Raw genomic sequence first — 18521 nt, forward strand, 5'->3', positions numbered from 1 at the left:
AAAAATATGTTAGAAGAAACAAAGTAAGGACTCTCGACAGGACTATTTTTAAAATACTTCGTTTATACGAACGACACATAAATAGAACACTCATGTATTTTCCTTTTTTATATCCTTCGTTTACTTCACATGGACGGACTATCTAGATTAAAAATCGCGTTAGAGATCGTGACGTTTATTTGCGTTTGCATAAACGTGGAATAAACTCGTTGAATATCTAAATTTGTGCTCCGGAGTTCGATTAATTATGAGAATATTTAACAAGTATAACATAGATAAATAGTAGTAGTAGCAGTAGTAATAGTAGAAGTAGTAGTAGATAAATATTACTTTATTACAACGGCTTGTTCAATTGAAATCGGTTGTTGGCAGATAGAAAAAGAGAAATTAAAAAAGAAGAAAAGCATGAAGTACCTTGTGTAGTTTATAAAAAAAAATATATATATACATATATATTGAAGTATTAGTAATAACGTAGCTACCAACGGAGCTAACAATGGATGCATCCTCGTAAATATTGAAGTTGATTTTTTTTTTCTGAGTTTATTTGTTCGTTTCGGGCGTGGATTGAAAGGCGCTAATTAAAGTGCTGGTTGGAATAAATATTAAAGAGGAGGAGATAACGGCAGACGTCAAAATAAAAACAAGGGAGAGAATAACGTGCGAAAGGGTTTCCATAGTATTTCTATATTTGGGTTTGGTATTTTACCAGAGACTCGTCAGCGCATATTTCTGTTACCTATGTATTTATGTATATAAGCTGTACATATATTTCTACATATATCTATAATAAACTGTAGAAACAGCAAGAAATTTTTAATTTAAACACAATTAAATTCAAATAATTATAAAATTACAATCGGCCATTTTTCAAGCCGCCGGAATAAAGCAATTGTTTAACTTTAAATAGAGATATTGTGGAAATAAAATTTTTCGAGTATACCGTTCCAATAATTTTCTAAATTTTATAATCGAGTATATTCGATTAGAATGATCGATACATGTTCACTTGACATTCATCATAAATTTATCGGTACTAAATACGATTTTGCATATTTAAAATGGTAACGTGCTAAAAGGCAAAATGAAAAAGGAAGAAAATAATATACCTTCGGAGTTCTCTAACGTATATGTATATTTGCGAAGGAAAATAGAAGAGGAGAAAGAGAAGAGAAGGATGGACGTAGTCCGAATTAGAATATTCTACCGATCGTGCAGTTCGTTTACGGAGTGACTCGATCAAGCGAAGGATTTAAGGTCGAGTCAGGTTAACCAGAAAATTGCAAGGCACACACAAAACTCGACTCTGCGATGGAATCTTAATTCTGCAGGAGGGCCAGAGTTGAATTTACTCGTTTCGTTGTTTTCTCTCTCTCTTTCACTCTATCTCTGTCTTTCTCTTTCTCTGTCCTTCTCTGTCTTCTCTCGTGTCTTATTCTCTCTCTTTCGTAATTAGGAAGCAAACAGAGCGGTGGTCTTGCCAAGTTGGCGGAGTCGGAGATGAAACAGCAGTTTCCGTCTGCTCATACTTCTTCCACTCCTCAATAACCCCAACCTACTTTATGTTCTGTCTCTCTCAAACACTCCCTTCTATTATTGCGATTCTCTCTATCCTTTCTATCGACTACACATATGTATATATGTAAGTACGTATGCTAGTCTCGGTTACGTTGAGAGTCACCACCTGATTCGTCGCCTCGAACGTTTCGAAGGATTATATGGAGTACGAAGAGAGAGAAATGAAGAGAGAGAGAGAGAGAGAGAGAGAGAGAGAGAGAGAGAGAGAGAGATTACGAAAGATCGATGGTGGTATATTTTACTGCCAAATGCAGTGCTATAATCACCTTGCTCTTTTGTATCACTGATCGATATAATTCTACAAGCTACCTTATAACTTTTAATCTTTCATCTAGCTATTTCTTTAAGAAAGATATACTTTCTAATCTCCTAATTTTTATTACTAGTTTTCTTTTCTTTTCTTTCGTTTTTTTTTTCATAATAAAGTCTATTTATACATTAATCGTTTATGTTTGTGATATTTACATGCGACAAAATGTTCGTATTTATACCGCATATGATATACAATGTTATTACGTGTATATACATATATAATTATGTATTATTAATAATGTAGTTATTAAAATCAGATTTTGCATATAAGCGCAGATATAAAATATTATTTCTATGTGCATAATAACATGTTTGTATATATTGTTAATGATGTCGCTATCGAAATTAGATATTGCATGCAAATGCAAGTACAATATATTCTTTAATCCATACAAAAACTCAAATATATATACAGATATCAAATATTAATGTCAATCAAACGTTAATGTAGTGAAAAATATCGTAAAATATAGTGAAAGAACAAAACAAAAATAAAGTACAACGGGAATACAACATCTCTTCCAGGAAAATAACAAAATTATCGTAATATACAATAGTAATAATTCATATTCGTAAAATGAATCAAGAAAAGTCAGAGAATTTTACATTTAATAAAGAAAGTACGAATTGGAAAACATCAAGAACGTTTTACATAAAGTTCTTCATTTTTTCTCGAACTCTCCATCGAAAAACATGTATCGAAGAGTCGAACTCTCGAAAGAGTTGGCAGTCCTTCCAAAAAGCGAAGGAAAATCGTAAATCGTCCGTAATCGTACGGCTTTTAAAACACGACCAGGTCCGAGTAATTAGTGGCTCGATCGGCCGCCAATTTGTGGATGGTTGCCGGCTGGCTGTTGGCTGGGTAGTTGCCTGTATATACTCGCACTTTGCTTCTACGCGTACTTTCCTCTCTTTGATTCTCTGATTCTCTTTCTCTCTTTCTCTCTCTCTCTCTCTCTCTTTCTATATATATACACACACCCACACCAACACAGACATATATATATATATATATATATATATATATATATATATATGTACGTAGGATGTTTCGTCTAACTCGAGCACTTGGAAATATATCCGTCGATATTGATGACCCATGAAAAAATACTAAAGAAAGAAATTGTTTAATTACGAGAAAGAACTTTGTAATTAATACAAAATTTCTTTTCAATATAATTTTCTTCGTAATTAAACCATCATCGTTGTACCTTTCAAAATGTTCAATTCGACGATATAAATATTTTGATCTTCGATCTTGTGATCTTGAGGAAGATAGAACAAAGACGTTTGAAAAAAGAAGTAAACGAAACGTCTGTATTTACTCATCGAACGGCCCTTTCCAATGTTATATTTATTCGTAGAAAAACTCTTCTTTGGGGATATACTGTGTATTACGTGTTTTTATAGATTTCGGAAATCGTAAGGTAGACTACAGATAAGATAAACAACGCACGTACCTACTACGTATCTATTTTACGTATTACGTACATCTGATAATGCGAGTTTAACGTGGAACTTTCTCGAGGATTAACACCGATGTCCATTCAATTATGAAACAATTTCAATTGCACGAGCACCGAATAACGTAGCGAGTGGTAATAATTAATGTCGGGGATAAATAATTCCAAGTCACGTTGAGCGTCCACGTTCGATCGTGTTGTACAGCGAGTTCTAACTAAATTTCGAAATCTCCGTTGGTTTTGCTATTGGTTAAGTACATCATTCTTTTTTCTTTTGTTTTTATTTATTTATATATATTTTTTTTAATTATACATGTTCGTAGACACATGGGCTTATACATATAGTCGTTCCTGTCATTTTTTATCAATTAAAGTTTGTGATATATTATCGATAATGCATTGCAGTCGTGATATGATTTAATTTATACGCCACGGTATAAATGCGAAATCAGTGAGGTTTTATTGTTATTTTTTAATTCGACAAACGAATTAATTTCGATGAATTTCGTTTAATAATTTGTAGACCAAATTTCGTTATTAACGCCTTGAAATTCTTCTCCGTCATAATTAAATGCGATCTTATACATGAAAGTCATCTAAATTATGAGGGATTAAATAATATTTGATTTGCAAATATCGCTGAGAATATCGAGGAATAAGGATAAGGTGGTAACCGATTCGTTTCTAATGAAAATGCAAATTGCGAGGTTATGCGTAAGGTTCGTTAAATTAAAAGAAATCTTTTTTTTCGCTTTTTCTTTTTTCTTTTTTCTTTTCTAATGAACACTTTGAAGACGTGGATTCGTTCATTTTAATTAATTGAAAACGTGATTTATCTTTCTCTGGATCCGATAGGAAATTTCATCCATTTTCACTCGCAATTTCGATGTAACGTTGTATCTCTTGATTCGAGGTAACGTAAAAAGTTAGTAAAAAAATATCACGAAGCAAAACATGTGACGAACGTATTCAAATAAAACAATATTGCTCTCTAGTTTTGCGTCCATTGTGTATATATTTTTTTGAACTCTTAAAGGCTCTATTTCGAAATTCAATGTAAACTTTTACCGATGTCATACGAATAAACAGACATTTTTCTTCTTTTAATTCGCCAGCAAACAAAATTTCGTTGTGAAATCATTCGGAAAAGATATAAAATTATCAAAGTTAGAACATCGTAATGTAACATTCAACGATTCTTTATTTATATCCCATAATTTTCATTCTTACGAATAATATGAACTCTTCCTAAATAATTATTATTTTTTTTCCAAATAACAGAGCAATCTTAAAATATATACAAGAAATTGTTTAAAACGATGTTACATTATCAAATCGTGCAAAAATGAATTATTTAATCAATTCATTCACATTCATTAATTAAATAAAAAATAGGATCTAATATATCAAGAATGCAATGGATAATGTTCAACGCTTTATATAAATTCGTAAAAATAATAAATTAATTCGTAATATTAATAAAATGATAAATAATAAAAATAATAAATCATAAAAATAATAAAAATTAATTACATATATAAAAAATTACGTAATAAAAATAAATTACATACTTCCTACCAAATTCTTGATAATTATATATATATATAATTCCTACCAAATTCTTGATATTATATATATATATAATTATTAAGTTTTTAGTAGGAAGTATGGATATATATATATAATCATCAAATTTTTAATAGGAAGTATGTAATTTATTACAACGTGTTAAGGATTAAGGAGGGTCCACTCGCGACTGAAGGAAGCACACTTTGCACTACCCGGAAACGCCTCGAGCGAACGGAATATCCCTTTCCTGGCACGAAGAAACTTTCCAGACATTTTCGTAGCTCTCGTCTCGGGCACTAAACGCGGCCCACCTTTCGCCTACGCGCATCCGCATAGAGCACCTTGAGACAGACTTAAGCGACAAGCGACTTAATTAAAGCAACCGACGTTACGAGAGAGAGAAACAAGACAACGAAGGAGCAAACAGACGTGCTGACGGCCACTTGTGTTGCTGCTGCTGCTGTTGCTGTTGCTACTGTTGCTGCTGTTGCTGCTCTAGTCTACTAGAACTTTTCTTTCTCTCTCTATTTCTGTATTTCTCGTTTCGTCTCTGTCTTTATATCACTCTTTTCTCTCTCTCTCTCTCTTTCTCTCCCTCTTTCTCTTTCTCACACTGCACTCTCACTCTTAGTAAAGAAAAGTCGACGTAAAATGTCCGCCCTTTACGTCTGCGTGGGTCTCATTTCAACATGTTAACATTGCGTAACGATGGACTTCCGACACTCTTCTCTAAGAAATTAGTTGATTCTTCTCGTAAACTTACAACCTTCACTCAGGCCACCCTTTATTTTGCATTTTGTTTCCATTGCGAATAATCTTTATCTCATGTTTTTTAAGAAATTTTGTAAAAAGTATAATTATCCGATAAATTAATTTGATCTTCGTCAATTCTCTAGAAAGTAATATATTTCGTGTTTTGCTTGGTTATTTTTAGATTTATATATATATATATATATATATATATATATATATATATGCATCTTTTGTATACTTGTAATTTCAGTAGGTATAACATATTTGATTGAATAAATACTTTCTAAATAAAATACTTTCTATATAAAATAAAAAAGATGTAAATAATCGTGCGATTAAATACAAAAATTTGTTCGAACGCTTTTGGAAAATGCGAAGCATTCAGATAAACAAGTCGTGTTTAATATTTATTTAATAATGCTTGACGGCACAGTTTCTGGTGAAATGCTCTGTTTTGTTAGTACGTGTTATTGGTATGCTTGATCATTGATTAAAAATATATAATAAAAACATTATTTATTTCGATGCGTTCAAAAGAAAAAACAAAATAATAATAAAAAAATAATAATAATAAAAAGAGGTTAACGTAAAGTTATAACGCGCTGAACATTATTTTTCTACCATTCTACTTTTCATTCTTCGAGGAAACAACAAGAGAGACCATTAGCCTCGATATTAATGATCTTAGAAAATTAACACGTCATACGTGACGTGCTATACGAAGTCTAAGAACGTTGCACTTATTTCTTATATTAAAGTATTTTCTTCTTTTCTTCGATACTCTCAAAGTCGTTGAAAACTTTAAATGACCAACCGACATAGCAGAATACTTCGATATAACTTTTCACATATTCACCTCATCGATCGATAGAGCACGAACACAAATGTCTCTCTCTCTCTCTCTCTCTCTATCTATCTATCTATCTCTTTCTATCTTTATCCTCCTTTCGGTGTATGTAACTTCGCGATGTAAATCACGGTCTTTCGCAGGTGATCTTAATAGAATGTAAGAGTGTGTTTTACCTCTTGTCCAGCACCTTAACGCGAAATTAAGGTTTCTTTAAGGTATTAAACTATATGGCATTACGAAGACACGTTCATTCTGCATTCACAGTGGCATATTACGACAAGAGGAGTGAAAGCACCCCGTTTGTAAGAGTATAAAATTTGCAATGCCTGGCAAAATGCTGGTGTACCAGTATTATGCTAACGTAGACAAGAAAGAAAGAGACGGAAAGAGATTTTTCTATCTCTTATATTTGCTGACCTTCTTGACTTCCAAATTTTTACGGCGTACATTCTTTATTGCAATACCCTCCTTTCTTATTGAGCATTGATTTAGGTCTGTTAGAGATACTCGACTCGTGCTTATGAATTTACAATGATAGATTCTCATTTTTATTATCTTTTCTTTTTTTTTTTAGCTTTATTAATAATTGAATAGCCGATTATAAAAGTAGCCTAAGTGATTGATATAATTCTTTGATTTTGCATAAAATGAGTGATAAATTTAATATTTTCTTTTTTTTTTGCTTTTTTTTACTTTTTCAAATTATATATATATATATATATATATATATATATCCATTTCATTAAAAATGGATTAAAAATTAAATTTCAATTAAAAATTAAAAAGAATTAAATTAACACGTACTGTATTACACAGTATAACATTTAGTTATACTATAGACTTATATATACACATATATACAGAGTGAGCGTAAAGTTTCTTCCACGTTTCAAAAATTTATTATACAGAAAATATGAATACAGCTTACAAACGTCAGATCTTTTGGAAATTACACCTCGACAATTTTTTTTTTGTATTCACTAAATCTACCAGTTCTTTTCAAATCATAGATCTGATTAACAATCTGTTGAAAATTTTCATATCAACTTTTGATGCTTTTAATATATGAAGAATCTCTTCACATGCACTTTCCTAAATTATCACTCAACTGAAATGAGAGGATTTCGTTTCGTGATATCACAAAACACATCGAGGTTTTCTATATAGAAGTCATTCTGTTATTACTATACAAATATTTGTTTGTTTATGTATTTGTTTACCTCTGTAATCATTTTAATAGCTACTAATTATATTTTATGAGTAATAGAACTTTAAGAATTACTTTTTCTAATGATACAAACATTATGTTAATAACTTAGAATTTTTTGAAATGACAAAAGTATACTTTATTCTCATCTTATAGATTAATTACATACATTACTACATTAATTCTGTTGTCGAGACTTCATATCGTTTTTCAAGAATGTCTGAGATACGTTTTTATGATAATTAATGATACTTCATAATTTTCGATTATTTGAAAATTACAGGCAACGATGATCGAAAATCCGTACGATCTTTAACTTACTTTTTAAACAAGCTCGTTCGTTTTTATTTGATCCATGAAAAAGCAAAGAAGTTTAAATATTTTTAAACATTAATTTTCCCTTTGAAACTTAAACCTATAGCAGTATTAACAGATACGTTATAATTGCGACAGAAATGTTGGTTCGTTTTTGAAGTGCTGCTTTCACAATTAAAAAAAAATTCTTATGTGCGTTTACTTTGAGTTATAAACGTGAAAATTGTTATACAAGATCATCGACAGTTTTTACTCCCGCTTTGTCTTTTTCTCTTCCTTTGCCTTTCTTTCGAAAAAAAATCCACATTCTTTCGAAAAAGGACAATCGAGACACGTTTTACTAACTGTGCAGGAATTAAAATAGATATTATATTATAATTACAGGGCTTTTTAAAATATTACTTGTTTCATTCTCTTTCCTCAAAGCTTATTGAAACATATGAAAGAAAAGTAAATGAATTTTCTCACAATAAGAAATACAGATTGATACATAAATATTTCTTTTTTTTTTAATGATTCAAAAATATAATATTTTTAAAATTATCGTTGATAGAACAAGATCAGAATGGATCTTCTATAGATCTTCATAATTGAAAGAATGTCAAATGATCTTAAATTAACATCAACAACGAACCATAGATTGTGAACCATGCCGATTACGGTTGTTTAGAAATCAACATCATATCTCTCTTCGAGAGCTCTCTTTCTCTCTTTATCTTCAAAAGGAAAATTGTCGGAAGCATTGTAACGCCAAGTTCCGGAAATTCTCGTTTCGGAGAGATCGTGATGTGAAGTGCGGAATGTCGAAGAAAATTGCCCTCGTAGAGAAATCAAATCTCCATGAACTTTGCGAAGAAATTCTCGGAGTTTGAAGTCGAGTTCCTCGAATATTTCTTCGTAGATGTCGAGTACCATTAATTCCTCGACGCTTGTAATCCCTTTTCAATGTTTTTAATATTATGATAATTTGAAAAATTTAAATATAAGAATATATCCTATACAGCAATAATCAATGTCCCTATCTTTAATCAATTCGATGAAATATTCTATAGGTATTCACGTATTTGTTAGATCAACCACAAAAAATTTATCGAAAGGAAAACTTTGTTATTTGAATTTACTCCTGATACTTTTTTTTGATAGTTACTTTTATTATTTCGAGAAGAAAGTTCCCATTCCAAACGTTTCTCTAACAAATGTAAATCTAACAATAAAAGAAAATGTATGCATAAATTATAAGAATACGCATGTGTAGAAAACTCCTACAATATGGCTAACTTTGAACTGTTAGTCGACTAAAATCGAATGATTTTCTCACTGGTTCGAACCATTGCTCCGTGTAATTGAATTCACCGACTCTATTGGAGAAAATTACGAGCAAAAACAGAGAAACTATGTCTCAAACATGTAAAACGTTAATCAGTAATACGTATAAAACGTACGTACGAATTTTGTGTTCAGTAACAAAGAAAAAAGTTTCTTTTCGAAACGAAACGATACGATCCGAATTACAATTAAACATTCGCATAATTGTTCCAATGTTCACCGTTCTGTAGAAATAAAATAAATAGGAAATATTAAATAAAAATTCATTTATTTTGAAAAGTAATTTGTATAACGAATATATTTTATCGAAAGTTCATCACAATTTACGTATCTCGCGTTTGAAAAAGATCTGTATCGTACTTTTAGGAAGTTTTTTTCTAAAGAGATAAAACGTATATTACACTACAACCATCGGAACCGTTAAATCGTAATGCCAACTTACGAAAAATCAATCCAATCAATTTCCCTTCTCCTTCAACCTTTTTCCCCTCTTTCGGCATCGTTTCTCAAGAGTAGTAGTCTATTTGCTTGGAAAACGAGATTAAATTCGGTTTCGCGAAGAAAATACCTTCGTGACTGAGAGAGAGAGAGAGAGAAAGAGAGAGAGAGAGAGAGAGAGAGAGAGAGAGAGAGAGAGAGAGTAAGACGAAGTATCAAGGTCGTATGTGTGTCCGTCTATAGAGAATATTTTAGGTGGAAAGAGTGGAATGAAGAAAATGTGAGGAAGAAAGAGAAGGGTAAAAGAGAGAGAGAGAGAGAGAGAGAGAGAGAGAGAGAGAGAGTTAGATGGAGTATGTATGGGGGTCTCGTCGAAATATTTTCCGATCCACCCACTTGACCCATGTGTGCACACGTTCAAGAGGGAAACGACAAGATACGATACCGTCCATAAATTTCCAATGGCTCTCGACGGCCGTTCTCGATTTTCTTCTCTTGGAGGCGGTCGTGCGATGACCGAGACTTTCTACTTGTTTTAGAGAAAACGACAGAGAGAGGGAGAGAGAGAGAGAGAGAGAGAGAGAGAGAGAGAGAGAGAGAGAGAGAAGAAAGCTTTGTCAGTCTTGTAAAAGACCGAAACAGACTCGACTCTGTCTCTGAGTTTTTCTTCGGTAACGAACTGCTTCTAACATCGATCTCGAGTAAATCGATGTCGTTAAACGTGTGGATTCGTAGATTGGAGCAGATGATAAAAAGAACGTAGAAAAAAAAAAAACAAAAAAAAAGAAACAGAGAGAGAGAGAGAAAGAAAAACAAAAATCGACATCTTTTTTTCTTCTTTGTTCTTTACATTATTCTCTCGTACATGCCATTTTTTCTTCTCTCTCTCTCTCTCTTCTTTTTTTTACTTTTTATTTTCTCGCACGAACATCCTGAGCACGTTTCGAGATCTACCTTTTACTCTTCTTTTTTCCTCTCTTTTTCTCTTTCTGTATATTTCTATCTCTGACTTTGCTGCAGCACGAGACGCCTCGTTAAGAAGTCACAAGCCGATTCTCTTTCCATTAGAACGCTGCTCTGACCCATATAGGTACGTCGATCCAATTTCCTGTCGCATTCTTTCGACGTTCACTTCCGCTTTCTCCAACTCTCCTCTACTCACTCTTTCCTCTTCTATTCTTCTTTATCCGCCTCATTACCAGTTTCGTAGCCACGAAGGCACGTCGCAAAGTTTACTTTCTCGATGTATCTCGAGAAAACGCCTTATCAATAACTTATAGTTTCATCTCTTTCGCCTAATTTCCCCCGACAATAATATTTTTCTCATTCGTGAAATAAATCTACGCGTTGTTTTTATACGACTCGTTTCTATAAATCGTTGTGCCGTCTCTCGATCTTTTTTCTTTCTCTTTTTGCTTATGCTTTTTTTTCTCTTTGTATTTTCTTTCTTTTCTTTTCTTTTCTTTTCTTTTCTTTTCTTTCTTTTTTTATAAACTATTAATTTCTTCTATACGATATCACGTGACTAACTTTTAATCTGTCTTTTTCAACGGCTACGACGACGAAACATCTCGTTAGTGTGCTTTCAAAGATAACGCTTCTCAATTTAAAGTCCTTATTATAAGCTTTTGAAGTTGGCTCCGTGTTTATTTCGAAACGTGTGTAGTATAATTATCGTTAATGGTAGTTAGGATACATTCATCGAGTCGTTGTCGTTAATTTTATCATTAAATTTATGTGGTCGCAGAATTTCAACATATTAATTTTGAACGTATTGCATTTCTGTGATATTATTTAACCATTTATGTTGTTAATATATTTTCTTTCTAAAAAATTTCCACTCAAAAAGAAAGTACAATAACAAATGAAATAATAAAAGAATTAAAAGGTTAAACGAGAAAGGAAAAGGTTTGTAGATTTCTTGTTTTCAAATAATTTACGCGATCTTTAATAAGAAAGACCATTTCGTTCGATAATTAAGTGTAATAATTAAGAATTACTTTGTGCTTCGATATGATTCTTTTATTGGCGAGATTTTCTATCCGACTAATTATCATAATTTCAATGATAAAACTAGGTGACTACTTACGTGCCAGCGAAGGTCGAAAATGAATCGCACGTTGATAGCTTAATATGGCTTCCTCGTAATTCTTTCTGTCTTGTTGAAGGATTCCTCTGAAATAACAAAAAGAAAACATTAAAATAATCAATATTTATCATGTTTTCATTTATTAATATCAAATGAATAATCATAAATATTTAATAAATATTTAAATAATGTTTGAACAAATTTTATAATATTTCTTTAATATTTCAATAATATTCAAAAATATTTCTATAAATATTTAATTAAAATACAAATACATATATATTTGAAGTAAATATAATAATGAGTTGTATCATTATATATCGTTGTATCGTTATATCGTTATATCATTATATTTATCGTTACATCATAAATATCATAGAATATTCGATAGAACAACTATAAGCGAAAACCACAGAGATATTAATCTCTTTAATCCGAGCACGTTGTCGTAGTGAAAATGATGAAAATATCACTTTCCGAGTGGTGACTTATCGGCCGTTAGGTTCATACGTGCGAGGAGAACGCTTTATCGCTAATATTTTTCTCGTTCTTACGTGCTATCGGAATAGAAATGGGCCTCGGTTATAACTTTTTCATATACATAGTTATTTTCCTTCGACCACGCTCCACGATATTATTTTTCTATATCTTTTCTTATTTCGTTTATTATATATTTTTATACTCACGATAGATATTAAATTTACATTCGTTGGAATTATCGAATTGCTAAAGATTTTATTAGACGTGTACTTAATAAATGCCAGCTTATCATCATCCATTGTTTCGACAAGTATATTTATCAGCAAGAAAAGACGATAAGTATTTCGTGATTGATCCTTAAAAGTTCCGCGTTAGGCTACGTCTTAATTTTATTCCTAAGAACGGATCCGAATTCAAATACGTCGAGCTGAGTTCAGCGTTTAATTTATTTTCGATAATCGGTCAAGATACATTACGACTTTTAAGCTAAAGCTGTCTTTCCACTTTCCTTTTCAGTCCTTTACAAATATAGTTATATTTATTTCGGTATATTTATATATAATAATAATAGAAAAAGAAGAAAAAGTGAAAAGATGAAAAATATATTATATAGAGTTGTCGCAGTTTAATTTGTCCTAGTATCTAGGCAAAATTTTTGATTTTATTATTCCATGCAATTATTAATTTCTCCGTCTCTGTTCCTCTCTCTCTCTCTCTCTCTCTCTCTCTCTCTCCCTCTCTTTCCATTTCTTTCTCTTTCGCTCTTCATCTCACCTTTCACGTCAGAACGCGTTGGTGTTATCGTCACGTGAATTCGACGTACTGCCGCGGGCGTCAGAAAAAAAGTCGTACTAACGACACGCTTTGTGAGAATGACGCGTGGTGAATGAAAAAAAAAAGGAAGGAAGTGAAAAAAGAGAGAAGGAAAAAAGCTTTACGAAAAAAGGGATGAAACGAATTGGGAAGAGAGAGAGAGAGAGAGAGAGAGAGGGAGGGAGAAGGTGGAGAGAGAGAGAGAGAGAGAGAGAGAGAGAGAGAGAGAGAAGAACTGGACAGACAGAGCGTACAGGATATTTTCTTTTTTTAATCTTTTTTTAATGCGCGGACTGCAAGTGACGAAGAGTTTCCTGTTCGTTAACGAGCCACTACTACTCTGTATTCGTTAATTTTCAAGACGTAGATTTTCACGAATAGATTTAGTCGGTATTTTTCTTTTTTCTTTTTTGTCACTTCTCTCTTTTTCTTTCTGTCTCTATTTTCATCTTTTTTTGGTTCTATTCAGATGTCCGGTTTCTTTTTTCGTCTTCTAATAATCACCAATTTTGATGTTTATATTTCAACCCGTCTATCTATCTGTCTGTCTGTTTCTCAGTTTGTCTACCTGTCTATCTACCTGTCTGTCTGTGTTATCTATTAGTCTCTCTCTCTCTCTCTCTTTCTTTCTTTTCCTCTCTTTTTTTCTCGCTCTCTCTTTTTCTTTTTTTCTCTCTCCCTCTCTCTTTTTCTCTGTTTTTTCTCGCTCTCTCTTTTTCTTTCTTTCTCACTCTTTCTCTCTCTCTTTTTCTACTATGTTGCTTAATTTATTATTCACTGTCTGGTGGTATGAAGATTTGTATACGACAGAACGATGCATTGCAATGCACCTAATTCACGGTAGAATTAAAGAAAAATTAAAGAATATATCTTTGGACGTTCTAGACAATTTTCTCATAGAAATTTGTTAGTTTTTCGATCCATGAAGAGTCGGAGGATGCCTTCGCGTGTACCATAACCGTATCGTTATAATTTCAACGGAAATGGATTTGGTTTAAAAAGAAGAAAGAAAAAAAAGAAATAAAAAATGAGAAAAAGTGATAGGCGAAACATGAAAAGATAGATAATTATACGGAGAAAAATATCTGATAAGATTTTTTGTTTTTATTGCTATTATTTTTACGGTGAACTCACCACTGGAATTATGCATACGATTTATTGTACAACATGCTCAGATATGTATCTAAATGTATATATTATATGTGGAAAGTTATCGCGTGCAAACATGTGAGATTACACGATGGGTGATAAATTTCTGCGATGAACCCTCGATGACGCATCGAAATCGCACAGACGCTTTCTCTCATTGTCTCTCTCTCTCTCTCTCTCTCTCTCTCTCTCTCTATCTCCTCTATCTTTCTCGTTTTTCTTGTTTTATTTTAATATTTTCATACTATTTGCTTTTGCATACGTATATTTATATTTCGGTCCAAATAAAAATCGTCGGTGTTGCAAATTCAAGAAATCATTTGTTTTCAAGATAAATCCATAAATAGCTTATTGTTTAATCAAATCATTGCATTATTGTTATTGTTGTTGTTGTTGTTATTGTTGTCATTATTATTATTATTTTTACTTTCTATGATGATGATTATTAATATTATTTTTATTTTTACTTTCTATTATTATTATTATTATTATTATTATTATTATTATTATTATTATTATTATTATTATTATTATTATTATTATCGTTATCGTAAATCGTGCGTCGATTCAACATAAAATCTTTTTCCCTTCTCCCTACTCCCATTCTCTCTGAAAATCGAGATCCTCACGCGCATTACATTTTGTGAGTGCTTTATGCATCGACCTTCGATGACAAAGCACGATTTCCAATATTTCTCACTACAGCGTGTTGGCTCGTCGAAAATTTTATCCACGCTCGCAGCATCGAAATGAGAGAGAGAGAGAGAGAAAGAGAGAGAAAAAAGAGAGAGAGAGAAATGAGAGAGAGAGAGAGGATGGGATGAAAAAGAGAAAAAAGAAAGAGACAAAAAGGGAATTCCAGTGCATGTGAATCTTTGAAAGAACGAATTGGAAAAAAGAGTACGTGATAGAGAGAGAGAGAGAGAGAGAGAGAGAGAGAGAATGAGAGAAATGGAAACGTTTCGCTTGTGATGATATTCGTCCATTTAGGTGTTGCACCAATAAAATACAAAATGGCCGTAAAGCTTTCTCTTCGTGTCGTGCTGTCGCGTCATAACGCCGCAACTGATAAACGGCAAAGCGACGAGAAACAACAGTCTTTTCGACTGACCAATTTGCACATTGAAAATATTTCGTATTATACTAAAATTTTGTTTTCTATGGTTTGAAAAAAGGAAATAAGTTTTAAGCTGATTTTGAATCCTTCATGAAAAGTTCACAAAAGGGATTAAAATCGAACATGGAGAGATATCATTTCGTTCGTCCATGCAATTAAGAATTAATAAATAATTGTACATATTTCTGTATTTGATCGAAAACAAAGACTGTACTCTTGTATGTTTTAAATACATTTAAATTAAAAACGTCTAAAGCACGTATTTTAATTGAAAAATTAAAAAAAATCAACCTTCCGACTATATGATCATTTAGGGTTGTATTTAATTGTATGATTCACTTTTGTAGAAATTTTTAGGAAAAAAATAAAATATTACTTATTTGAATATTTCTTGTTTAACTAACAAGAAAAAGTAGGCAACACGAAAATTCAAAAAAGGCTGAAATTTTGGGTACGAATGAAATATGTTATCCGTAATGCAATCTTATTTTTTTATGCCATAATACGGTTTTAAAGAAGAGTGTAATCATCTCTTGAAAAAAATTCAAAATTTACAATTTTATAATATATTTCAAAAACGGTGAATATTATCTAAAAATAAGATTAAAAATGTTTGTTGTAACGTTGTATTGTGTCATTGTCTACCAAACTGCGTAAAAAAATATTTTTGAAAAATCCATGTTATACCCCTGACATAATACTTTAAAAGAATTTTACCATATATATTACAATACTTTTGAATACGCACTTCTCATAATTGTCGAGTTAATGTTAAAATTTTTATTTTTGATTAAATAAACCAAATCAAATGAAATAAACCTTATCAAATTTGAAGTCCATTTTAGCTATTTTTATTAATAAATTAATTTCAAGATGCAATACTCGAATAATTTAAGTTTATTTTAAATTAATTTACATGAAAATTGTTAATATTAAATTTCATTATAACAGTATAATTGTTTTTTTAATAACACGAATATATAAGCATTGGCTCATTTATATATTTTTACATATCGAAGAGTAAAATAAGTAACAAATGACAAAAACAATGATACAAAAAGAAGACTGTTATACAGTTATAATTAAATTTAATATTAATAATTTTCGTGGAAATTAACTTAAAATAAATTACTCAAGTATTACCTCCTGAAACTAATTTATTAAAGAAAGAAGCAAAAATAGACTTCAGATATGATAATAGTTAATTTCTTTAATTGAAAAAAATTGTAGCGCATAAGTTGTGTGAAGCAAATATGAAAAGAAAGTATTCGGAGATATTTTAACATGAATACTACAATAAATTTTTGTAAAGAATGACAATGGGAGAAAGGTAACTTGAAAATCATGGGATTCTTTTTACACAGTTTAACAGATATAACGCAACGATGTAGCTTTTATTTAAACGTTTTTTTTTATATATATCTTTCACTTTTCCTGAGATATTTCATTAAAGAGAAAATTTTGAATTTTTTTTCAAAGGCGATTTCACGCATTTAAACTAAATTATGGCACAAAAAAGAAAAAATAGAAAGGTATTATGGGTAACATATTTTACTTGTACCCGAAGTTTCAGAATATTTTGAATTTCTGAGTTGTCTTATGCTACCTTGTAAATATTAAAGCAAAAATAATAAAAAAAATTGCATTATCATAATTTCTTTGACGCAATTTAGTAAAAAACTAGATTATTACGTATATGTTATATTAAATATTTATATGTTCTAATTCACGAATGTTATTCATGTAATAATATGTTAATATAACATAATATGTAATATAACCATTGAAATTAGAGATTTTACTAATCGATTCATGGGGTACTTAAGTATTCGGAAAGATAATCCGTCAAATGAAAAATATCTGAATATGTTTTATTTGATTACTCTACTCGTGTTTCTCGGACATTTATAAGTGAAGAATTTCAATAGTTAATGGCTATATTGAAATCAGAATATATCTAGAATAGAAAAAGAATTTTTTATGACGTTTAATATAGTCGTTACCAACGATGGATGGTTCTCGAAATCACAAAATTCCTATCTCTATAACTGTACATTTTATAAATGGAAAAAATGAATTTTGAAAAATTATTAAAGAATTATCGTACTTCTTTATAGGCAAACCATGAAAGATTGTCATGAGATAATTTAGTCATGATATTTAAAATGATTAATTAGGATATCAGTAATAAAGTGCTATGATTCATAATAATACAATGTGTGATATAAAAGTAGGCTAAAAATCTATAAGATCTATATTTTACATTCGCAATATTTTATAACTCGAGATAAAACCAGGTACTCTGGGATACCCAGAATACTCGGATTGATAGTAACTATCTTAATTGAAATTATGAATGAATATTAAATTTTCTTTTACGAACGATTGATTCGTCATGTTCAATTGGTTCATTGAAAAAGTTCACGAAGAAACTAACGAAAATTCGTGTTGGACTTATCTCAAGAATTTCATCTTTCGTTCTTTTTAAGATCGTCGTATTTGTCGTCGAATACTCGGATTAGAAGAGGTGCTTCTTAGTTTCTTCTTCTTCTTCTTCTTCTTCTTCTTCTTCTTCTTCTTCTTCTTCTTAAGTCGACTCGTCGTGTTAGCTGGGCGTGGACTTCAACGATGTGGCGGAAATCGATCGATGTATGTACTTACTTACTTACTTACTTACTACTATTTTTGAAAGAGCAGCCTCTTTCCACGATGGCGACAGCTCGACGTAAAAATACGAGAGCCACGCTCTTGCGATAAGTTATTGCCATCGTCGTCCACGTCCACGTCCATGTCTACGTTTACGTCGTCTTCGTCTTCTTCGTCTTCGTCGTCTTCGTCGAACCGTGACGCGCATCGAAAGGTATAAGCCACGTTTGGCTTATGGATTTCACATAGCCCCATTGACATAACGACGAGAATGATAAATCGTTACTACGACGCATATGTACTTAACGAGTAAACGTCCGATCAGACATGTGCGTTGGGGAAAATCTCCTTTCGAATTTTTATGTTTATACTCGGTTGACCGAAGAAACTGACGTTTCTCGAAGAAATTTTTCAAT

General features: G+C 31.4%; 1 protein-coding gene across 2 annotated transcripts in view; it reads right to left on the reverse strand.

The window, feature by feature from the left end:
• Window positions 1–18521, reverse strand: part of LOC127064720 (protein O-mannosyl-transferase TMTC2-like) — a 223307-nt gene that overhangs the window by 31593 nt on the left and 173193 nt on the right. For both annotated transcript variants that reach the window (XM_050996214.1, XM_050996223.1), the window contains exon 6: window positions 11901–11986. In XM_050996214.1, the coding sequence (XP_050852171.1) occupies window positions 11901–11986 (86 nt within the window). The remainder of the gene's footprint in view (window positions 1–11900; window positions 11987–18521) is intronic.

This window comes from Vespula vulgaris, chromosome 1 (assembly GCF_905475345.1).
Source record: "Vespula vulgaris chromosome 1, iyVesVulg1.1, whole genome shotgun sequence".
In the NCBI taxonomy this organism is placed as follows: Eukaryota; Metazoa; Arthropoda; class Insecta; order Hymenoptera; family Vespidae; genus Vespula; species Vespula vulgaris.